The sequence below is a fragment of the Nesoenas mayeri genome (genome assembly GCF_963082525.1).
Source record: "Nesoenas mayeri genome assembly, chromosome: 3".
Taxonomy (NCBI): domain Eukaryota; kingdom Metazoa; phylum Chordata; class Aves; order Columbiformes; family Columbidae; genus Nesoenas; species Nesoenas mayeri.
Window position 1 is genome coordinate 43287266 of NC_137544.1, and position 25738 is coordinate 43313003.

At 37.6% G+C, this 25738-nt stretch overlaps 1 protein-coding gene across 1 annotated transcript; it reads right to left on the reverse strand.

Moving 5' to 3' along the window:
- Positions 1-534: 534 nt before the first annotated feature.
- Positions 535-19427, reverse strand: MCHR2 (melanin concentrating hormone receptor 2; the record flags this gene model as incomplete). Its single annotated transcript, XM_080342154.1, has 5 exons — positions 535-859; positions 1914-2033; positions 4056-4250; positions 10554-10763; positions 19246-19427. The coding sequence occupies 5 exons, from the start codon at positions 19425-19427 to the stop codon at positions 535-537; spliced, it is 1032 nt and encodes a 343-aa protein (XP_080198280.1).
- Between the last annotated feature and the right edge of the window lie 6311 nt (positions 19428-25738).

Here is a 25738-nt window from a genome sequence, read left to right on the forward strand (position 1 = left end):
GTTAATTCAAAAGTAGTTTTCCTCAAAAAGGGACTTTTTATGTCTCTCCCCTGCCTTTAATAGCTGGAAAAGTGAGTGTCAGATGAGACAGGCGTAGATAGGATAAAAACTAATTGTTACCCCCTTCTGAGTCATTAGTAACTAAGTCTCTTTTAGTCATTAACTTACAGCTTCCATGACACAGTGTCAGATCCCAAATGCCTGCCACAGTCATTCTATCTTCTTACTACCAGAGGACTACATTTTTTTAAAATCCACTTTTGTATTGATGCATTTGGTCAATCTATGTACAAATCATCATAAAAAAAGGAACGGCACAGTAACAAATAATATTTTTGCAGACGGTCTCTCTTCTAGAAGCTCTAACCTTTCAAACAACGATGCAGATCCTCTTCTCACATCAACTCACGGAATTCGAGCAACAAAGCCACTTCTGAGTTACACTTTGACAAAGGAAGTGAAATCATGTCCATCTATTTCAACGAAGACATATGTACACAGATAATGCATTTTTCTTGGAAGAAGACCCTCCTTTCAAAAACTTGACTTGAGGGTGTTTTCAATTATGTTGACATCCCGTTCTGCCATTCTAACATCCACATTCGTGCATCGCCGGAGACGCTTCTGGAAGTTCCCACTAAGCAGGATGTAGAGAAAGGGATTAATGCTGCTGCTGGCGTAGCTGAAGCAGATGGAGACATAGTAGCTCAGGTAGAACGTCAGGGTTGGCTGAGAAACCTGGAGATTCATGAGCTGGATCACGTGGAATGGGGCAGCACTTACTACAAACACGCTGACCAGAGCAAGAACCATCTTAGTAAGCCTCATGACCCTTTGCCTGGGGATACTGGTGGTGTAACTGCAAAACAAAGAAGGATCCCTGGAATGGAAAGTCAGTGTGGGAAAGTGATGGCATGGTTTGAGTGTACTAATGAACAGCAGCTATTTGTGACCAAATTCATCCACAGTGCCAGCAAAGGACAGCTCTCAACAACTTCATTTTTTTGTTGTTGTTTGCACATTATTGTTTCTTCTGCTTAGACTGAGTTGGATCCTATACTACACACATACAGGAGTCAGTGAGAATAGTTTATGTGATGAAACACTGACAATTATCTTTCCTTAAAAGTGATTACTCTTTTTAAACATGGGAGCTATATAGCTTTGCATCCCTTTTCATCTATGACTACATTTTTTTGCTAACAACTGGAACAGAAATATCCAGTTTAAACATGACTATCATGAGCTTAAAGGGGCAAAGAAGCAAATGATCCTCTTGCTTGAGGAACTAACAACCACACTAAAAAGGAAATAGATTTCCTTTTTCATAGAAAATTGGTACAAGCTGAAATGCAAAGCATGTAGTTCTGGAACTAAAATGTGCTGACCAGGGGCTGCTGTCACAGAAACTGGGAAATAGTATTGTATCTGTTTGATGTGTCAATTTTATTTTATTGCCTAGACTTCCCAAGGCTGTGAAGAGTGGTCAGGGATCTTTGTGGGGCCTGCAGCTCCCTGGGGCATGGCAGCTGGTACCAGACCTGGCACCCACATTCTCCCAGAGTTTCCTAATCCCTGAACTGAGAACTTGAAGCCGAGAGACCTGGATGGGCAGGTGTCCTCCTGCAGCCAGCAGATCAGGGTTGGGTTGATGCCTTTTTGTTGTTCTCAGATAAGCTGAGGACCTCAACCCTAACTTTCTCCACAGTGTTTCCTTCTACCTGGGTTATCTTGCACCCTCCACTAAATCCCGTCCCCAGTCTGTTTCCTGGGAAACTAATGTAGTGTCTGAAGTTACATGATGTAGTGCCTAAATGTTGGTTTAGGACTGTTCCTTTTGGGCTGTTACATATAAAACCTTTACAGTCTGAGCAGAACATGTGATATTAGAAGAAATGTGAATAATACTTTACCTTCCTGCTTTCTTGTTTTGCTGATACATCTCCCACGTGTAACATAAAATCAAAATATAGCAAATAAATATCAGTGGTAAAGGAAAAAAGAAAGTTGTTATAGTAAGATAAAGTGTATACCTGTAAAACAAAATGCAAAAAGAACAAACAAGGTGGTTACAAAAAGAGCATCTCATAAATGTAAAAAAAATATAAATAACATTTTTCATAAAGTGGTCCCTGATTTGCGACTCTTGATTAGATATACCTGAAAACTATTTTAGATAGCAGCAAGTACCTAGAACTGCAAGTACTTTTAAGTATTAAAGTCTGTGTTCAGCACTTCTAGGAATACTGTTGACTACAAGAAGATAGTTACAGGTTATACCAGTTAGCTTTCCAAATTCTGTATGTGTGTGCTTTTTCCAGCACCTGTATAATTATTGAAAACTCTTGCAAGCATTTATGCAAAACACAGTCTCCTTAGTCCCCTGATATTTTGCTGGTCTGATAGTAGACAAGTGATGACCACCTTCTGAGAACAGTTTTTTCAACCATTCTTGCATCATTAGTGTAATCTATTCTATATCAGCTTTCCTAGTTGTTTTGTGGGTGTTTTGTTACAATTTAACTTAGGTTGTTTCTAATTATTCTTTATCAATTGGAGAACTTCCATCAAAGAATGAAATTAGGTGATATTGTAATTTGTTCCTGACAAATAGACACAGATATTTTCTTATCACTTCACAGATAGAGATCGTAATATTTTGTTAAACTTTCTGGTTGTTGAAGTTCATTTTTTTTTTACTCTATCTACCAAAGTCTCCTTTTACTTGACTTCAAACTTTTCTGTGTTAAAACCTCTAATATGGAATTAAACAAGCCTCTGGTGATTGGTCATGCCATATGAGAGAGGAAGGACTAGACTGAATTCCCCAAATGCTTTCAAGCCTGTTTTTCTCCTATTTTCTCTGTTTTCTTTCAGGTTATTGGGGGTCTCGTGTCTTTCACAAGTTCTTGAAAATAGTCATATTTCAGGGATTGTTTTTACGAATACCTTAAGTCTTTAGCAGTGAATTTTGTCAAGCTTTGCTGACATTAAAATATTTATTTTCTGTACCGTTACATATATTTACTCTTTTTCTGGTGCTCCAGAGTTAGAATTAATTCAGTTAAAAATCTGGTTGCAATTTAATTGGGGGAGGGGAAGAGAAAGGGAGACTGGAAGAAAAAAGGCTCAAATACACTCTTTTAGGCTTTGTCTGCATTAATGAGTAGTACAAATGAGTAGTGAAAATCTGTAGAGTGAAGTACTTGGTGCTTAGGACATGACACATTATACTCATGTTAGGGGTTTTAACTTTGAATTTTCTTTAATTGGATCCTGTGGATTGAGGACTGAACATACAAGAGTGGTTGGAATCCATTCATTGAGTTCCTGGAGCACTTTTTCCAGTCTGATTTCACCTGAAAAGAATACAGATTGTGTGCTCTGAGACTGCTGAATAACGTGAACTCAAGTGTGGTAATTAGAGATAATTGAGATACACACTCCAAAAATACCTTCCTTATCCAAACTAACATGCTAATATAAAAACACCCAGTATCAGCCAAAATTTGCTCTCTGTTATGTAAGATTTTTAAATTTTTATTTTACGTCCCTTGCTAGTCATCACTGAACCAGCTAGTTTGAATCTAACAAATAAGCAGGAATCTGCTTGGCCATGAGATACTGCAAAGTCATGTATGCAATTTGAGGAGTGTTTAATCTCTTCTGTGATCTATATCTTCCAAAGATGACAGTCTGCCAGGTCAGAAAGGGCAATGAGATTCCATTTGTGAACAACAGTTACCTAAATGCAGCAAGAGAACATAAGAAATCTTTCACTGTTACATTTGCTATACAGGATCTGTCTTGCTGAACTTGATCATGCTGGGGCTGCCTCTATATTACCAATACAATCTGAGATGCAATGATTTGAATGATACAAGGATCATCCTCAGCCTCTAATTCTATTTCATCCATCCGTCCACCCATCCATCCATCAACCCATCCATCCATTCTTCCATTCATCCGACCGCCTGTCAGGGATGTCAAGTATAAAATAGGTGGTATCCTCAACACTAACTGAAGACATGACCCACTGAGCTTTGAAAACTTACCAGAGAACATCATCAGGTGAGGTTAGATCAAAAGCGCAACTTTCCAAACCATCTTTGAACTTTATTACTTTTGAATAGACCCACACTGGGAACATCAGAATAAGCGATGCCACCCATAAACATAAATTGACTCGAATTGTCTTTGATCTTGTTCTCAGGTGGGTTAGGCGAAATGGCTGGACAAGAGCGACGTACCTGTAAAAGCAGGCAACAGAGCAAAGTAACAGAAAAAGGAATAAAATATTTAGGTTAATATTATTGACTGCAAAATAAAAATACTAAGAATAGCCATCACAAAGGAAGGAAGCTTATTTTTGTTGAAGTTATCTCCTACAACATGCCAGAATGGCTTTTATTCAAGCAATTTCCTTAACATTCAGCATGCATTTTTATAACTGATCATTCTTTTGGTCACAACATTTTTTGATTAATAGGATAAGTGCTTTAAGAATTTAAAAACTCAGACATACAAGAAGCAAGCAGAGACAAAACCTAAGATTAAGTTAGTCTGGAAAAGGATTTGAGATAAGTTAGTATAGGCAAGACTGCTATTTAAAAAAATTATATATATATATATATATATATGTTTCTGATATATTTTAGCTCTTGGAGTGCTCAAGTCTCTCACAGTTGTAACCAAAATATTTGATTTCCACGTAACTGAAGATAAACTGAAACTGTGTCTGTAGGTGCCGGCAACACGTTGCATGCAAAACAATGGGATATTGCTCGAGGTCCTGTACTTGTTTTTCACAGATCGGGTTCACCAGCCAGTCAGAACAAAGTGCCTGCAGCACCTCAGTTTCTTGGTGTTATTGCCCTTGGGCAGATGAAGATCAGGAACCAGTGCATAAGATCAAGAATGATGAATATTTATGTGATATTAAATTATTTTCAGTCTTGTTTGAGTGTGAAATAGATTTCATTATTCAAGCTTTGCAATAACCATTTTTTTTTCACTAAATAAGGTTAAAGTAATGGCCATTATTGCTAGAATCAACAAAAGGCTTTTCTGGCATATGATATCTCAAGAAGCTATGTCTAATTTCATGCAGTTATTCTCAGTCCTCATGATGGTGACAGAAAGACCAGAAATCCTCTGCATTTGCAATGGTATAACTGCTTTGTACCACTCTTGGTACAGCTACCTCTCCTGTTTCACTGGCTGCCTCATGGAAATAGCTTCTGATACTGATATTACTTACAGGATCACTGTAATTGAGAGTAATTTACAGGCTTCTCAGGTTCTTAAAACTTGTGATTTAAACTTAAAACTCCTGCTTTACACAAAATTTGACCTCTTAGTCTCCATGTAAGCATGGTATACTATGTATGCTTTGAACTTGCTTTCATTTTTCAAGTGGTGCAAGCAACATATCTGTGCAAAGTAAGAGAACAATACTGCAACTCTTTTTAAAATCTGATGCAGAAATGTTTCCAAAGAATGAACACTGAAGAGAGTTACAACAGATATTACCAAAAAATCAGCAAACAAACTGTGAATTAAAGCAACTATGAGAAAATGAACGTCTGTGAGATTAAAATAGGGCATGTAGGGGAAGTACAGAAAAGTGATATTAGTAGCCAACGTGGAGTAAGAAGTACACCTAACCAGGCACCTCTCCTCATGCAGGCTGTAAGGAGAGTGACAGGACATGATATTCCATCCTCTGCTGTGCCCTCCATACACCCTGTGAGTCATCTCTTAGACACACATTAATGAGGCTGAACTTTATCTGGTGCCTACAGTTGGCCTACACAAAAACTCCTTAATGCTTTCATGTGCTTCTCCTTCATAGGAAGGTTTCAGTGAGATCCTGCTTTTGTTTCAAGCTGTTTAAATTCACAAGGTACCTAACCACAAAAACACTGTTTATTTCTTATTAGCTCATTCATTAAGAGCAATGTATTGTACAAAGGTTTTTAAAACAGGTTCAGATGCATGGAGAATTGTTACCAGGGTCTATAGCTGATAGCATTGCAGTTGAAAAGAAAGAGCGTGGAAAGATAAAGCTGTCCTGAGTGGCCAGCTGGGAAGAGAAGCTACGGAGGGTCTCCAGACAAGCATCCTTTTCTGCATCTCTTCTCCAGTGCCATGCGTGGTTCTCCCTGTAATGCTTTTTCCACAGTATCAACATAGTTTTCATCAGGACTTGTTCCCTACAAGTTGTTATTGCTGAGAGCACATATTGCTGAGGCTGCATGCTATTGTACTGTCAAGTTTAGTGCATGTGTGGTTTTGGGTCCACTAATGCCAACTGGAATCTTTGACCACAGGGTAAGAAAAGGGAGGGGAAGAAAGGGTGATTCTCATGCTGGTGGCAGTAACTTCCCATGAGAACCCCCCAAAACAGCGTGGTTGGTTGTGCAGGTGCAGGGCTGGCAGGATAACCGCGCAAGATCCGCAGCGTGGGAACAAGGGGAAAGTGCTACCCCAGAGTCTCTGGGAAAGGCTTGGGTGACCAGTCGCAGAGCTGCCAGCAGAAAGGCAGCTAAAGAGCTTCAGAGAGAGGGCTGTGAGCGATGCAAAAGGCTCTTAAGGCACCATGTGACGTGTGGCTTAGGGGATGATATTGCATTTGCTCAAAGGACCGGAGCCCAGCACAGCTCAGGACTTATCATCAGTGAATGGAACTCATCTTGATAGCAGCTGCAGTACAGTGTTTATCAGACTGATGCAGTTTGTAATAAAACTATCTGGGTTAATGGGCATTGGAGATCATTAAGGGAAGGAATGACAAGTGAAAAACTGTCTTCTTAGCCTGGGATAGGTACTGAATCCACACTTTCCACCACCAAAAGTGCCCACCACTGCCTATGGGCTGTCTGACCTTGGTTCTTTTTGCTGTGTAAACAGGGCAGATTACTAACAATGCAGGTCAGGGAACTAAAATCAGGCCTGTATATATGTATATTTCCTCATGTATTATAAAATGACTTTTCACACTTTCCAGATCATTTTTTTTTAGGAAATTTTCATATACTGATATGTGACTATAAAGGATAATTTCCCTAGGCTTCTAATTCTCATTTTTAATATTCATCTTAGCAAAAGAAAAAAGTCATTTAATAAATTTAAATGAAAAGGAAATCATTAGACTGAATGGAATGAAAATACCACCAGAAATTCAATTCAACGAAAATATAAATGATTCTTTTTCTAGATAGAACTCAAACTTATTCCAGCCTGATGGCATTCTGACTTACCCTTCCCCAGACAATAAGATATTAATCTCACCCTAAACACTTATTGAGCAGCTTTTATCTCCATTCTTTTGTGGTGGTGGCTTTCTATTGGTTGTTTCAGTTTGGATATAATTTTCAGTCTTGCCCATTGTCAGATGATAAATTTGTGAAATGAAATGTGAATGGTGCATTTAGGAGAATATGCTGTTACAAAAATATGGGGTAACTTCCACTTCAAGCAGAGTGTGGAATGTGAAGGCAGACATCACGTACCCTCATATGACAAAGTAATTATCAGTAATAAAATAGTCTTTTGTTGGGAAAAGTCTGAAGAATGCTTACCTAAATCCAACAGAGATAAGAGTGTCTGAGCCATGTCCCTGGCACAGAGGTCTAGAGAAGGAGGCAGAGATGAAGCCTGCAGAGCTCTGAAAAAGTACCAGGCACCAGGTACGTGGTGCCCGTTACCTGTGCCTATTACCACATTTCTTTATACCTTTCCGCCAAACTTGCTGTCTATGAGACCCACCATCACTAAAGGTACACAGTGCAGTCGTGAAAGCCAAGTTGACACTTTGAAAGAGAAAGTCTTTCATGGGAGCATGTGCTTCTAGTTAATGTTGTAGTAGTTAATGTCTGACTTCTAGCAGAGCCATAAACACGTAATCATACTTCTGTCATGCATATAGGACAAGTAGAAAGGAAACATCTCTTAGAACTTGGATTTTCCTTTTATTTTATTTTATTTTATTTTTTTTCCTTCCCTTCCTACCTCTGAACGTATCTTAACTTGCCATATTTGACATCCTATGGTCTAACATTATTACTATACATTGCATATGGTCACAATTTAGTATACTGACAATATTATTATTATCAATATAACAAATTAGCATAAATTATAATCTTAATGTTAATTATTAATTTATTATCTGTATTGACTTAGAATGTTCTGCTGTTAGGATTGCTCCAGGAGGCAGCAAAGTGTACTATGCTCAGAGTCTAATGATGGGCTGCTCAGGATATTGAGCTTTTAAAAGGCTTTTCCCTTTTCCTCTATCTGGGGTGCTTGTGACTGCATGTGAAGTGAAGCAAGAAGCGGCAGGAAAAGTAGTGTGAAGAATGAGTAAATGGATTAGTCCATGGCAAATCAGGTGGTTCTGGTTTTAAATAACTGAAAACCCATAACTTTCATAGAGATATGGCCCCACCTACTAGCGATACCACTTTGGTAAATATTTCCTAGAGCAACATTACAACAATGGGCAAACCAGGAACACATTTTCTCATGCCTGTCAATCTCAGCTTCTGCAAGCACTTGGAACACCTGCCCATTTCTTCTCAGCTGTCATGGAGCTGCTTGCTCCAGATTTATCTTCCTAGCTTCACCTTTCCATTTGTGTTCCCAAAGCCTTAAAAGGATAGGCTAAATAAATGTTTATGAAGCCCTCAAAACTGACTGGTACCCTATGTAACTCTCAGACTTTGGGAACTTTGCTCAGGGACCTATTCCTATGCACAGAGACACTGTGCAAGCAGGATATTCACAAAAAGCTATTATTTATTTGCTACTCCAATAGACAATAGGCAGGTAGGACTAGCAAGCTCCTAGGCTAAGTGTTAATACTCTTACCACCCCTACCTGACATCCTTGAGTCTCTGCTGAACAGCTGTCAATGTGAGTGAAAGAGCATCTTCAGAATTCCTGGTTCTCATTAGTATTTTGTACCTCTTCATGCTAGTGTTTCTCTTCTTGAACCTTTGAGCTGCAAACAGTCTCCATCTCAACTGTTTTATCTCTGGCTGCAATCTTACCTTTCTTAGCATACAAGGTTCTCCTCCAGGTACTTTCACATGCCTTAGCATTTGGTAGTTTTCTTAGGAGGCTGAGACAAGATTATACATCTGTGCCATACCAAAAGTATGCCTTGGATAACAGACAGATGAAACCCTATTAACAGGATTACACTTTTTCTTAGAAACAAAGTTTGTGGAAGAAGTAGTCAGAGGCAGGTGTGCTCTGTGAGAAGGGACCCAAACAGTGACATTTTCCTATGACGTGCTCTGGTAGAGTCATCTTACAGGGAATGAGATGTGCCTCCCAGCCTCCTGTCACAGAAAGTCTGGCGTAGGTTTTACCAGCTGCATCTTGTTTACTATTAATGAAAAAGGAGTCATGTGACTTCTAAATCTGCATCAGTTATTTTGAACATGTAAGTCTTGGCTCTTTTCTTAAAATATCAGGCCAAAAAGTTCCTTCGTCATTGAAAAAAAGTCACTGACATTGTTAATTGCATATTCAGTTTAAGTCAAACGGATTATTGGAATGTTCTAGGTAACAACATTACTGTAGGGCATCATACTGGACCCCCTTTTCACCAATCTCACCATCTCTCCTTTCTCGTCAGAGACTGCAGCAGAAGAATATATCGATATATCCAGGAAGTGCTGTCTGCAGCATACACAGTTCTGATTTCACTTAGGCAAGTGATATTTTCATTGAACAGTTGAATTTATTTTTGGTGTACATGGGGGTAAATTATATTAGAATTGTTGTCTATGTATGTCTGTATTTATCCTCATCCAGAGAACAGGTGTTGTGGTTTGCCTCTTAGGAAGTTTTCTTTTAACTGGTAGGCAAAAGTTCTGCTACCAAAGTTTCATTCAGGTTTAATTTGTGTAATGTTGGCCTGTGGCATAAAAAGGAATCTGTATTTAAAAATGTGTTTGATGTCAGTTTAGGAAACTTTCTCATAAATTTTAATACACATATTCAAGCTGCATAGTTTTTACAGCTTTTCTTAATGTTTTTTATTTCATATTAAAGCGAGTAATGAAAAGCAAACTTTTATACATTGTACCCCTCATAACTTGACCCCTAAAGCTCCATGGAGAGAACAGCTGGTTTTGCCACTTCTTAAGATCTTATAAAGAAATTTGTTTTTCAAAAAGAAATGCTGAAATAATAAAGTCTCTGTTGGAACACTGTATGACATGGTTCACTCCTACTATGAAGTAGAGGGTTTAGGGGAATAAAAGCATCATCCAGCAATATGACAGATATTAATTTGCATGTGGTAGTAATTTTGTTCAGCTTAGACTTCTTCTAGAAGTGCCTTCCCAGGTCTGACCTGCTCCTGTCTTCCTTTAGAAGTGCTTTTATTTTTGAGAAATCCGAAAGAGAACATGAAGCTGTCCAATGCTGCATTAGCCATAGCATTTACTAAGGTGTAATTAGGTTTCTTGCTTTTATTGTGAATTTGGGGTGATTTTACAGTCAAATAGAATCTGAAAAAATCTGAAACCACATACCTGTCCAAACTCATTGCAGTCATGATGGCGCTGCATGTGAACTGGTTGCTTGCGTCCAGGGAGGTAATGATGGTGCAAAGGGGGCTGCCAAAAGCCCACTCACCTCCACGTGCCCATTGATGAATGAGAAAGGGCATGCCAATGATATGAACCAAATCTGCTATGGCCAGATTGCAGATGTAGATATCTGGGATAGTTTTCTTCTGAGTTCTGAAATAAATGGAAAGACATGGAGATGGTTACTTGTCAGTTACTGTGACAGATGCACATCCCCTTTCTCCCTCTCCCTTCCTTCGATATGGAAGGTGCAGATACATCTCCCTCCACCCCCCCTCTCCTGCAATGGGGTTAACAGCTTCTTGTGTTTTGACTCCAGAACCTGTTGATCAGGGTCCTTAGGAGAGAGATGGAGTCAGGGCGCAGAGGTGCCAAGAAGCCACTGGGCACCCACAGCCAGAGTGGGGTTGCTTAGAAGCTTCAGGGCACCACACAGCCAGAGTGGGGGTGCAGAGAAGCTTCTGGAATGCCACGGTCAGATCTGACAAGGCTTTAAAAACGGGACCCCTCCGGCCGAGGTTTTGCCACCCGTTGTGTGGACCTCTTGGAGCATAGGTCAAGTGCTGTGGCCGAGAGCCCTCCCCTTAGGCAGGATGGCTGCCTGAGGTAATCTCCTGGGACTGGGATTACCCCACCGAGCCAAGTGGGTGAGTGATAAAACTTCTCTTTAATAATTACTTGCAGGATCGCGGGTGCTTATTCCATCCTTAAATATAAGCACATGTAAAACTTCTTTAATAATTCCTCGTGGGATCACGGGTGCTTATTCCGTGCTTAAATATAAGCACGTGTAAAATTTTAATAATTCCTTGCCAGATTCAGGCAAGTGTGTACTTCTCCCGGAGTCAGGGACAGCTCTGGCATTGTTTTTGGTGAGCCACGTGTATGCACACTGTGGATCTCCATTGTTATTATTTGCTGCACATTTAATAATTACCTCGACTGATACTCAAACCTGTATTTATGTCACTATTGGAGGGTTAAACACCCACCTTCCACCAGTTAATCTGCTGCACCTTCTGTACCGAATAAAAGTTTGTTTTGGAACCTGTTGTCCATCTAAACTAACTTTGGGGTGCCTCCGTGACAATTACTCTGTTGTTTTCCAACTATACTGTTGATAGAGAAGACCTCCAAACAGAACTACACATAAGTACACTATCAGGATCACTATTTTAGAGTTTAGATATTTCAAACCTTGTATTTTAGGGTCAAGAAAAAGATACGGTTCATAAAGTTGCTTTCCAGTGAGGCTGAATGGGCTATTTAATTTATTGACATCAGTACAACTATCCATATGCCCATTTGAAAACTAGAAAGTGTTCAAAATAAGTGCAGGTCTGATGGTAATAGGAACTCTAGAAATGCCAGATTAACAGAAATAGGAAGAGACATCAGAGCCTTCCTGTGGTACAGTTGACCCAGGGCTGGATCTTGTTTAAAGATACAGACAGGAAGGTCTCGAGTGCTCAAGGTGAAAAGGAAATTGGTAAAAGAGAAATGTTCCTCTAGGAAAAAAAATAGTATGCAATTAAATATTTAAAGATAGTCTTGTGAAGTTTATACATATATAGGAAACACAACTGAATTAAAACTGCATGCACAGTCATCTAAGTCAGGGGAGTCAAACTCATTTTCACCGGGGGCCATATCAGCCTTGCAGTTGCCTTCAAAGGGCCAAATGTAATTTTAGGACTGTATAAATGTAACCACTCCTGATATAAGTACTGAGAGTTTGGATTTGACAGTTTCATAATGTCTATATTGCATAGGTTTTGTGTGATATATATGCTTTCCTAGAATTCCTTACCAAAATGTAATCACTATTTGGTCTCGGAGGAATGTCATACATGCAGTTGAAACAATTCCTGACTTTAATTTGCCTTATTCTATACAAATCAAGGAAAGAAACACAAAGCATCTTGGAAGAGCACTGACATTTCTAAAGTTTTTTTTAATTACAGGACTTTCTTAAAAAGGTCCTTATCCACAGTCTCCATGTAGAAGTCAACTTACCTAAATTCACTTACAAATTTGACATGTAGTCTAAGCTACTTGTCTAGGCTTCCTTTCAGTATCTCATAATAATTTTTTCCCTTACAATCTACTTCAAAGTACCAGTTTATTTGTCGTTCTTCCTGGAAGACACAGTAGAACCTACAGCTGGGAGAACTCCACCTGGTTGCCAACAAACCACATTCAGAAGTCCAACTCTATGACCATCATTTCCTAAAAATACCTATGTGAGAAGAGTTACTGATTACACATTTTTCCTGTTGCTTTCACTGCATGCTACAAGCTATGAAATAACTGTTTCCAGAGAAACAAATTTAAGCTAGAGGGAATGAGCCAGATAAAAGTTGTTTTGTTTTGTTTTTTTCTTTTTTGAAACATTTTTAATAAATTATGAAGTATGATTCACTGTCATCTGGTTATGATGCTGAAACCAAAGCCAGACATCTATAAAGTATATCTGCTGGCATTAATAACTGGAGCTTGTGGAGAGAATGACGCATATGTGATCTTTTTTTCTCTAGTGCGTTTATCTTTGTGAACTTCGAAGGATGCAAAATCTCCAGGAAAATAAAAGCCCCAAAGTGTGTTTCCTGCAAGGCATCAAATGGTACTATTATTGTCAAATACACAGGTTTCAAAGCATCTGAAACTGCCTGTATATGTCATGTAATGGAAAAGTTAAAATGGTGGTTTTCTACTTTATTTCAGTCACATGAACAGGATAAATCATACTAACTTAGAAACGACTTTTGGACTCAGAATGAGAATCTCAAATTCTAAACTTGCAAACTTTATACTTAATTAAATCAACAAAGAATACACATGGAACAGCTGTCCCATGGTTGATGGAAAGTGAAGTGTTGTAATATCAACTGTCTAATGCTTTGCACTGAGGTTCAGAAAACAATACCTTTTTAGATCAGTGTCCAGAAGCCAGGACATGTATTTTTGTACAGATTTTCAGATGGTTTCCTGTGGTGGCTCAGAGCCACAATATTTAAATGGTAACTCATGCACCAGACTTTATAATCTCAAATAATTTTTGCAACATTTTACAGTTTATTAGCTTCTTATATTTTATTAAGATAGTGGTGCTTACCTTCCATTAAAAGTATCACTTTACCAAAAAAACAAAAAAGCCAGGAAAATAATAGTGTTACCCTCAATTTCAAACTTTTTTCTCTTTTGTTCTTTTAGTTTTTTCAACTTTCTTGCCACAGATTTGAAAGCTTCTCAGCAGTTTCCCAAACCTCAGATATTGGCTGGTCAATTCATCCCTCCACCCATGTCAGGTTAATTTCTACCTCTGAAATACCATGTGAAAAATCTACAAAAGCAGAATTGTTGTTCTGCAAAATTTGTGAATATGTCAAATCTGTGATTCATCCTACATTCTCTTCAATTCTACTTCTACAGATTAAACTCATTCCAATCCATTACAAAAAGAAGTGTTGAGCAGACACAACACTGTGATAATCCATATACTGGCTGTCACTCCAGTAACAACTTCAAGGAACATGACAAGTACATTATCTATTGTTATCAGTCATTATGTATCCACTCTGACTGCATTATGTGCTGTCATCATTATTTTTTTATACCCTCCTGGATAGACTGTCTTCATTGACTAGAATCTTACGTGTTACTTTAGAAGTGATCTTTTAGGTCAAAGACAAGATGATTTATAAGTATCACACATTTAAAAACACAAGGACATACCCTTTCTTCAAATAGGAAAGGTGAAAATGGCATCCCTTGTGGGCTAGGTCTTCAATGGCAGGTAGCACCAGCTTTAAAGTCATCCTCCTGCCCACGCCTTCCTCCCATACAACATCTATCAGTTCCCAGCAAAACAGCTTGTCTTGGAGGAAGCTTTTTGAAAATTCCCACTCTGGTGTTGACCATAGTCCGTTTCCTTCTGCTCTCATACTTGGAGTTTACCTAGGTTCTCAGTCCCTGAGAAGAGCAGGTCCAACAGCAGTAGTTCTGTACCTACCTAACACTTGCTTCTGTTGGTAAATGTGTAATGTGATCCATCTTGGATAATTTATGTGTGTGTTATTTTCCTCTACTGGATGAAAAAAACCATCTCAATAATTTGTCAGGAAAGACTTGTACTATCTTTTCTCCTTTGAATGGGGGGTTTGGTTCTTCTTAAGTATTTTCTTTTCTTTTTGAAATTTAAACCTCTAGTGTCTCCAGGTGATCTTGGCTCCCACAATCACTGCAGAGAAACAGAACTCTGGGAACAATTTATTCTGTCTCGGATAGGTATATGACAAAAAACCAATGTATTGCTCTCAGAAGTACCTCTCCATGGAGGGACCCAGATGAGTTGGCTTAGGCAATCAAAGTTGGGATGGAAAAATTTCTTCACATCTGTACGACTGGGTAAGGCCTATAAAATCTTTTGAGACTGAATCTTTCTCAGTACCAGGCATGAAAAACTGCAGAAAGAAATAGCAGCCATTTCTGCTTTATATGTCTGTCTCTATGCCTTCCCTCACTTAACCATATCTAGTTGTGAATACTTCCAAGTAATTAAACTATCTAATTTGTTGTTGGATAACAACATTATCTGATGTTTAACATTAGATTAGCAACAGCTATAGAAGTTTGTCCTAGATATTCTGGTCCAAAAATATATTACTGCTTAACTGAATCTCACAGTTAGGCCATATAACATCACATAGAGACATGTATCAGTTGCTGTGCCAAATGTGATTGTGGGAAGTTTCACATTTCTAACATTAGCTTGTTTTTTCTGTTTCTGAAACAAATCTAAAATTAATTCATAGAAATCAGAGTAAACTAACAGCATTCTGTCTCAGTGCAGAAACGCTTAGCTTTCCCATCTCAGTGAGGAATAAAGAACAGAACAGCTGATATATGTTGCAAGACACTGGGTATGTTGTTTAACATGTTTGAGTTTTTCTGCTAGACTTAGGAAAAGTAGGAACCTAAGACTGGAACAAACAACCCTTATCACATAAGTGAGTCGTTGTCTGTCACAGGAAGCAAGGTCAGAAGAGACTTCCTCATAACAGAATAATTATCTCAGAAATAATTATTTCACTTCCACTACTCCTACTGAAGCCTATCACATGGCATCACTGCTCTAGAAGGTAAAAATCACCTTCCCAGTCAACAGCCTTTAATAGATCCTGCCTGAGGTCTACGCAGTTGCTCTTGTACCACTTTCTGCCTTTAGTTTAAACAGTCCTTTACCATTTCTGCTGTATTTGATCCCGATTTATGCAGAGTAAGCACACATCTCTGAGCCCGCTTTTTGTTTTTTTTTTTTTTTTTAAAAAGTGAATTTTCATGGTTCTCCATTCTTCTGGTTCTAGCAATTGTTATTTTCTGCTCTTATTCATAGAATCATAGAATCTTAGAATGGTCTGGGTTGGAAGGGACCTTGAAGATCATCCAGTTCCAACCTCCCTGCCATGGGCAGGGACACTTTTCACTATTCCAGTCCGAATATCTTATCTCTCTTGGAAACAGCTGGTGAGAGTTGTATTTCAGGCCTTATTCTGAGCCTGGAAAATGGCATTAGCATTTCCCTCTTTCCCCCGGAATGGCAGAGCCTTACACATATTACAGCTGTGTGGGCTTCTCACGCAGCTTTAGCCTACTGAAAACGCAAAGAAATCCCAGGAGTTTGTCCTCTGTTGTTTTCTGACACCAGTGTTTTCCATTAATGAAAAAATAATAAGAAAATTATATGGGTTTGTGCATTCTGTTATTAGAGGTTACTGTATTTCTTTCACTGTAGTCCCTCCTCTATTCTCTATCTGGTTCTTTCTGTATGACAGTCTTATACATCTTCGCATCAGCCACATCTTCCCAGAGTCTGTCATTAGGAACACTACTGACACACTCTCACACTTTGCCTCAGGTATCTGAGGGCAAATTTGAAATCTGTCTGGCCCCACAATCAGTCCTTGAAAGTTCCCTCTTAACCTATTTCTCCTGAAAATCTTTTCAGGAAACTTCTTGTTTATAAACATCACCCAGTACCATCCACATTTCAGCTATTTTTTTTTCACGTTATAATTCTTGAACTCATTAGATTGTTCTTTAGCTGAGTAAATAGCATATAGAACTGGATAACATAAAACCTCTGATCTGGATAGGTTTGCTGTATGTAGCAGTTCCAAAAATTCACTTCCGGTGCCTATATTCAGTTGCAAATACACTTTCTCCAGCTGAAGACTCAGAATGCAAGTAAAAAGCGTTGTGACACTTATTTACAAAATCTATTTTAGGAAATGCTATTTTATCACTTGCTATTAGTTGCCTTACCAAAAATCAAGTTAATCTGAAAAGCTGTACTTATAAATAATTCTATTTGATTCCCTTTTCTCTTCTGTAACATACTCTTCCTTAAAAATATAAAGTCAGGCTAACGCAGCTAATTGATGCTTTCTGGATCATATTTTCTCCCTCCACACAAAAGCATAACCATTCTCCCACCAGCTGGTCTGACAAAGTAAGTAATTTTACATAAAATGTTTTCCAGCAGAACTGCAGTTTTGGGGACCAGTTTTTCCAGGGTGCTGTTATAGGATGAAGATTCTTGGGTACTTCTGACTGACACTGACCTCTTGCAGCATTTTCTCCACCATTTTCTTTTTAATTAAATAGCAACATATCTCAAATGCCTCTATTATTCCCTACTGATGAAATTCATTCACACATGGAGAGCCAGACAAAAGTCATTGACTTACTAATTTTTAAACTAAATTTCAATGCACAGGTGTATTATTAAACGTAACTTTCATTAGGACTTTTGGTTATTTTCTCCAAGTGAGTTGCAAATAATATAATTTTAATTTGCACAGAAATGTTTGTCCCTAGCTGGCAGACCTGCAAACAAAACTGGGAAGCTGAAATTCCAAGGTTATTTCTTTACCATGTTCTATCATCAATAAAGTATTTGCTACTGGGAAGTAAATAACTTTCTAGTCAAATAGATAATCTAGCATCTTTTTCTCTTGAAAGAATTGACTCTGTAATGCTAACAAAATTTAAATTTATGCATGAGAAAATGTGTTCAGTAAAGAGAGAAGATGCAACTCAGAAACAGAGCCACTGAGTAGAATCGTGTCTGTTTAGTGTAAAGATGAGAATTTGACATGGTTATTTTTCAAAATGGAGCTACATTTTGATTGTGGATTCGTCCACAGAGTCTAAAGTTTGTGGCTGTCTTTTTAAGTGTTGGTAACTACCACATTAAATTTTTAACGCATTATTTTCAAATTATTTTCCTGTGTATAAATGTTCATGTCCATAATTTGAATGCAAGTACGGTTTAAATTATATTCTTCCCCCGCCCAAGTCATTGTCTGTGTCTATTCCCTCTGTCTCTCATATTTTTATTTAAGATAGAAAAAAGCTTTTAACCAGGGCCTAAGAAAACTTTGTTCCTTCTCAGTTTCCTTACATTCTATTTTTTTTTAGACACTAATTTTTAGAAACTCGATTTATTTTTTTCCTTTCTATTAATTTTTACGTTTAGAAAATCATATTGCCATTGTGTTAACTTTAGATGTACTGTTTCCATATGTTTTTCTTTTGCATTCAGATCATGAGCTGCAATGTTCTTGAGTGTGCCAGACATTGGATTTCTGGTAGTTTCAAGGGAAGTTTACTAAAGCTCAGGGTCTGACAGGCACTTAGTCCTAGGTTGGTCTTTGGAAATCTTTACCTTTAAAAGCACAATATGTAGGGGTAGAGTACCTCTGTTAATCCTTGTAGAGTGTGACATATATCAGACTTATGCTGTCATAATTCCTTATGTTAAATTTGCACTGAAGATAAAAGTAATTTTTTCAAGATACATGGTTATGGATTTAGAGTTTTTCGTAGCATCAGCCACTTGTAATTAAGTTATTATATAGAAAAAGACATCTTTTGTTAAAATTAAGAGACTAGAAGGTATTTTCTTGCACAAAGGATGACTGGGTCAGATTTTATGACCCCCCAAAATTTAGCAACTTCAGCAATTTTACCTTCCCAGAATACAACAAAAATATCTCGAGATATTAATTCCTGTCATTTGAGAATCCTCATCTGGCACTTAAGACCCTGTTTCCAGAAGCAAGGGGATGCTGGAAAAAAGCAACGAAGTCTAGGAATGTAAATGGGTAAATGGAGTTCTGTTATTAGAATAGTCTGAGATAGCAGTGCAGTTTTCAGAGCAGAAAAACACTATACTTCAACTGATCTTAAAAGAGTTCTGTGAACATTACAATGCCTGGCTAGTACCATTACTAAAGCCCAGTCTAGCTTTTACATATGCTACTGAGAAGATTGCTGCCACTTATCATGCAAACCAGAGAACAAGGCATGTGTTTTTGTTTCCTTTAATATGTTTGAATTCAACCATGCACTTAAGCATTTTCTCATAACAGAAAAGGCTAAGCAAGCATACATTACTGTTATCTCTAGTAATGATTTAATTTTTTTTTTAATGAGAAGTAAATGTCAGTGACTAAATGGAACACGAAAAACTTGCTATCCTTGTCTTTGCTGGGCAATTCATTTTTTTAGTGCAGTCTTCACTTATATTTTCAGCAATAAATCTTATTGAAAAATGCATTCAATTCCATACCTTATTATTGTGAATACAATGAGGATATTTCCAACTAAGCCTGTTGAACAGATAACCCCAATAAGAGAGGGAAGGATGATTGTCTCTGCAGCACCAATCACCTGGTAGTGGTGTTGTCCACTCCAGGAGCTGTTAAAGGAGCCTGGTGTACTGTTCTTACAGGAGAGCTGGAATTCACTCATTCTTCGGCAACTTTAGGACTTAGTTCTGTAGGAGCAAGAGAAAATATATTAGTTGTGGACTAATAATTTGAATATCATTAGTTAATTCTAGTATCTAAGTGTACCCTACTGTTTAATGGTTATCTCAATTTCATAAAAAAACCTTACACCAAAAGATTTTGTTTATTCAAGATCGGACATAAAAAAACTGGATGTCATTGTTTTCAGAATGAAATCTGTGTTGTAGTAACTCAATGATAACTTAAATAATTTTGTAATCATCCAAGACACACTATTTTAGAATCACAGTTTTTATTCCACTCTCAGAAAACCCACTGTCCACTTTGTCTTTGACTGGGCTGGACCTGGTAAACAAGAAGTTGAACATGAGCTATCAGTGCACCCATGCAGGAAAAAAGGTCAATAGCATCCAGTGCTGCGTTAGGTAGAGCATTACCAGCAGGACAACAGAGGCAATTCTTCCCCTCTGCTTAGCTCCGGTGACGCATCTGCAGTGCTGGATCCAGATCCGGTTTCCCAATGGCAAGAAAGACAGGGACTTACTGGAGGGCTATGAAGTTAGTGAAGGGACTGGCACATCGGGCGTATGAGAGGCTGAGAGAGCTGGGGGTGTTCAGCCTGGAGAAGGGAAGGCTCAGGGGAACTTAAGCAATGCATGTAAATGGTTGGTTGCAGGGGAGTGAAGACATGGGAGCCAGACTCTTTTCAGTGGTGCCCAGTGACAGGACAAGAGGCAACATGCAGAAACTGAAACACAGGAAAATCCATCTGAACACAATAATGCAATTTTCCCTGTGAGGGTGGTTAAATCCTGGACACGGGTTGCTCTGAAAGGCTGTTGAGTCTTTACATATCTCCATCTCTTTGAATATCAGCTTGAGGTGTTAAAAAGCACCTGGATGTGGCTTCAAGCAACCTGCTCAAGTAGACCCTGCTTTGAGAAGGATGTTTGACTAAGTGATCTCCAGTTGTCTCTTCATACCTCACCTGTTCAATGCTCAATATGTTCAATATGTTGTTAGATTTTTTTTTAACTCAAAATCACCCCTAATCTTGTGAAGCTACAAGAAAACTATAGTTTCCTCAGCTATAAGTTACACCTGAGGACAAAGCTATTGGTGCAGATGCATACAGTCTATTTCTTCAACAGCTCCAGCTGTTGCAGCAAAACTGTTAATATCTGTCTTCTGACCCATACACTCATCTTTACTTTTAAGATTCTTAATTACCTAGTATTACAATCCTATATTTCCTCAAGTAAAGATGATATATTTTTTTCTGAGATCATCTTTTCCCACCAATTCACCTATGCAACTGCAGCCTGAGTCTCTGCTTTATTTGCCTGGTGTAACTTCAGGCTGGTAGGAACTGAATACGTGTGTGAAGGCACTCTGCTCAAAATAATTCAGTAAGCCCTGCTGAGAGTCCAGCAACTTCAGATAAGGCACTGAAGAACAACACTGCCTTGCAGTTACACCCATATGCAACTTTAAAAACAGGAAATTGAGAGGCAAATCATACTTGTGTATTTTTAATCCTACTTTGAGCTAAATTTATGTCTTTAGCAAATTTGATTGTTATTTCAGTAGATACACTATCTTAAAGCAAAATTGTAGCCTGAGGTGAAGTAAAAAAATCCTTTATATACTATATAATTCCTTTATGTATTTAAGAATAAAATCACCCTTTTCCTGGATTTTAGTCTTTACTAAGTGATGATGAGTCACTGCTCTTCAATAAGATCAAATTAACAATAGCAAGATACTGCTGTTCAAGATACAAGGAAGGCAGTAGGTAATAAATACTGAATCTACTTGCCAAAACCAGGGGGTCCAGAAGGCTACCAGAATTAGGAAAAAATAATGACAATAAAATGCAGGGACAGATTTTTGAAAATCTAATTTAAAAATAAGCAGTTTCCTGTTGTTTACAGAGAAGAAACCTGCAACAATATGTTCCTTAAGTAGAGGGGTAATTTTTACACCTGCATAGTGCATTTAAGTCACAGACCACCAAGAACTCTACAAAGTTTATGTTTCACAGAAAAGCACAGGAAAACACAGGAAAGTATCTTTTGATGGTGAAATACCATTTGTTCCATACAAATTCTGAGTGAATGACGTGACAACAGAGTTACTTATATTGGTGAAGACAAAATAAATCTGGCTACGACGGTGAAAACAACTTATCTTCACACATATGGTTGAAACCATGCCTTACTAAAGTGTTTGTAAGTTACATTAGAGGCATGATTTTTACATATATTATAGCAAAATCACTCACTTTCAAGAATTAAAAAAGTGGAAAATCCAAAACTACTTCTGTGATTGGTATAACTTCTCATTCCTAATGAGGGATTGATCATTTAATAATAAAAAGTTACACTGGGCTAAAAAGAAAACTATGCCTGCTCAGTGCTTAGCTTCTGTGAAGTAAATGAGTAATATCTAGTTTGTAAAACAAACAGGTGGGAGTTTTTCAGCCCATTAAAAAAAAAAAAAAAAGTGTTTGAAAATTAACACTTTGTGAAAGAATTGGGAAAAGGATAATAATTTATTTTTGTAAGTAGAGTGTCAGATACAAGAGACCAGGTTTAAAGCTAATATGTCCTTTTTTTTTTTTCTAACCCCTCTCAACTGATTTATTAAAGACCATTATTTTAGTGCTTGCCTCCAAAATTACTGACATATATCACCCTTTAAATTTCAGCCAGGGAGTAGAAAATAAGGCCTTATAATTAAATTAACATAATTCCTGAAAGGACAGATTATTCAAAAAGTATATCATCAACTTTTTTCAGTGCCAAAAAAAGTAAAATCTAAAATATGCTCTCTGAAGCTTCAAGTTTTTAATACATCTGTTCTGTGTCTGCATTTCCTCTGACAAGCTATTACCATACAAAGATGGAAAGCTGAGCCAGTAAGAACAACATCTTAGCACACCTAAGTTCAACTATAGAAGCAAATCCCATACAGTCAGCATTGTGAAGATAAACAAAGGGATGTCCTCTCATGAGCCCTGATGAACTCCTTCTTGTACCTCACTCTGGCCAGGAAACAAACTCTTGCAAGTGCAGCAAGACCTATGCTAAAGTCATGGTAACATGCTGAGTATTGATGCTTGCAATCCATCCTGTCCTTTCCTCTATGACATGGCAAGCCACCATCTTCAGTAAAATCAACCAAACTCCATCGCATGAACTAGACTTACAGGGGAAATCCAAACCAATAGTTTTTCATCACTTAAGGTCACAGAAGCCAGCTGCACACAAATTCGCTGTGACAGTGAACTTGATTTAAAAACAAAACTATAAACCAAAACCACCCCAAAACTGAGAAAAGAGGAAGTTGCTTAAGTATGGCAGAACAGATATTTAGGGCATGGATCAGGGCTTCTTCTGGAGGTCTGAATCAAACTGACTAATGAAACTGTGTAAAGATTTCCATAGAATTGTTGTGATTTTTAAAGACTGTATCTACTGAAAAGTTACACTACTGAAATGTTTATACAAGCTGCCTAATTTCACTTCTTGTATACAGATGTGTTTCTTATTAAATATCTGTTACTAAGCAATTCGGACACTTAAACCAGATCGAATTTATACTACAAATTTATTCCTCCTCATAACTGCCAGGGACTGTTACAGGAGTGAGCACATAGCCTGATTTATTTTTAGTAACACAACACACTTTAACTAGAGGCAAAACCATACAAGAACAGTAGCTTCTTTTATCTACAGTTTTTTGCATTCTGAAGGCACTATTCTTGGTGACAGCTTAATCAAATAACAAACAAACAAACAAATCACCTTTTCATTTAGTTCCACCCAGTTACAGACTGTCTCCTACACAGGAAAATTCAACTGCAGAATTTGACTATTGCTTGACTCAGTTTTGATGTCATTTACAACTATTCTCACTTTCTGTGATGCCTTTGACATGCTCAGATTTTGTCCGAAAGCCATCTTGCCATTGCAAGATTCTACAGTTTGGTACTGATTTCAGCATTAACTTTGAATGTTTTGAGTCAGAAGCTTCTCTTGTTTAGTTAGGGAAAGATATCTTCTGTCTCATTGCTTTTTGATCCTTTGTCTTGCCTTCTTCTGCATTTCCTGTATTCTAGAAAAACTAGAAGATGTGGGTTTAATTCTTGCTTCTGCCACTGATTCAGTGCCCAACCTCAGGCATATTTATTATGTCATTTGTTGCCCAGCTAGTCCATCTGCAAAATGTGGACGCTTATGAAGTTTTCCTTGCCCTTCAGGAAAGCAACAAAAGATTCAGAGACAGAAAATATTCTCTATACTGGTATTCAATCTACATCTTACAAATACACTATATTCTCAATTGCAATGCTGCATTGTCACAAGGGTTCTAATAAAAAGTGAGAAAAGCAGAGAGCAATGGGTGCAACCTGTGCTTGTACAGGGCAAACATGAACCCTCACCTGGGCTGCTGGTGGCAGGAGTTTTTATAGTGTCTTTTAGCTTTTAGGAACTTTTTTTCATAGTCATAGACCACATGTTCTTAAGTTGTTATTTTGTTTTTATTCCTTATTAAGATAAATAAGTGTCTACATGGCTATATACACTATCATGCTTGATCAAATAGCGCATACAACTTTCAATGTATTTGTAATTCACATTAGGGAATTCATTGATTCTTCTTCACACAGAACTGAAAACTTCACTTTCTCTTAACTCTAACCCAGTTACTGCTCATTTTCATTAAAATATTTATTACTTATTGGAAATCACTGATTATCAATTTTTTTAAAAGAAGTGTAAGATCAAATTCCAGCCAGTTTCTAAAGCATTTGACTGAATATCTCCCCTTCGCACATGCAGCAGTACCTCAGGGTTCTTGAGAATGAGACCTCTGTGCTTGAATACACTTAAGATTAGAAATTAGACAGTAGAAGAAACTCTGGTGATTCCTACAGCTTTACTGAGACAGTTTCTGGGACAAAAGAAAGGGTATGTCCAGGAAAAGACAGAGGCAACCCTACCAGAGAACTTATTAGATTTCCAACAGACATGAATATGATGTGGATAGCTTGTTTTAGATAATTTCTCTTGTGTGTGGCAGATTAGCTCCTCTCTAGTACATTGTTTCTCTCTAGAAACAGCTGTTTACAATTTGAATTGACTCTCTCTAAACCAATATATGTTTGGAAGTATCCCCATCAGAGTGTAGAGAAGGAAATAGCAACTGTAGATTGAAAGAGAAGAGCATATGATTAGATTAAAATATATTTGGAATGTTTGGAATAATGGCAAACTTCATGACATCCAGTATCTTAGACAAGTATCTTGCAAGAATCTATTTAAAACTAGGTACTAATTCTGGTTGAGCTCTTAAATCTCTTTTCTTTGTTCAATTATAAAGGATTTATAAGAACTAATATTTTGATGTTTATTGGAAAATACGTGTATTGCTTTTAGAGTGATCTTCTTTAGTAATTAATTTTTCTCAGCTAGGAATTACTGTCAGTTATTAAGGAATTTGTGTGAAGTGGGCATATTTCGGGAAGTGCAGGATGCTGTGTATAAGCAGGTAGAGAATGGTATTCAGGATGTTTTGGAAAGATGGAAATGAAACACGGTTATTCTGGTTTTGAAGCACGTGATCAAAGTTGAAGAATAACAATCTATGAAATTATTTCTTTTCTAAAACTACTTCTCTCATGTTGAAGTGTGGTTTGAATCTCAGTCAGTAAAGGTCTGAATTCTGCAAATGACTGATACATTTTAATTCTTTTTTGTTGTTGTGGAAATATATTATTTTACATGATATGAAAGAAAACAAAACTTAAAAGAGAACAAATTAAGAAGAAGGGATAAAGAGAGATTTGGGAAATGAAAAGAGCCTTGAGCTGACAAGTCTGAAGACCAAAACTCAGGAGCAGAAATATGAAATTTATGCTGACTTGTTTGAAGCAGTTATATAAAAATGTAGGGCATCCAGAAATCAGTTCAGTTCAGAATCAGAATCAGAATCTGAATCAGTTCAGAAACCTGGCCACAGGAGCAAGTGAGAACACTGATGACATTTACTGTATCCATTTCAAGATGCGATCACTAAGCTCAAACTAATATTTGAATTTAGCTAATAAACTAAATTTAATTAATTTCTAACCCTTTACAAAGGCTAAGAATTATCTTTTCCTTTTTGTTGATGTGGCAATAAAGGTGGAAAAAAGTTAACTAGTTATTTGTCTAAGGTTATTGTCTAAGGAAATTACTGTGATTTGTGCTGAAATATCCTACCTTTGAGTAACATTTTTCACCATCCATTTCCAAAATATTGAAA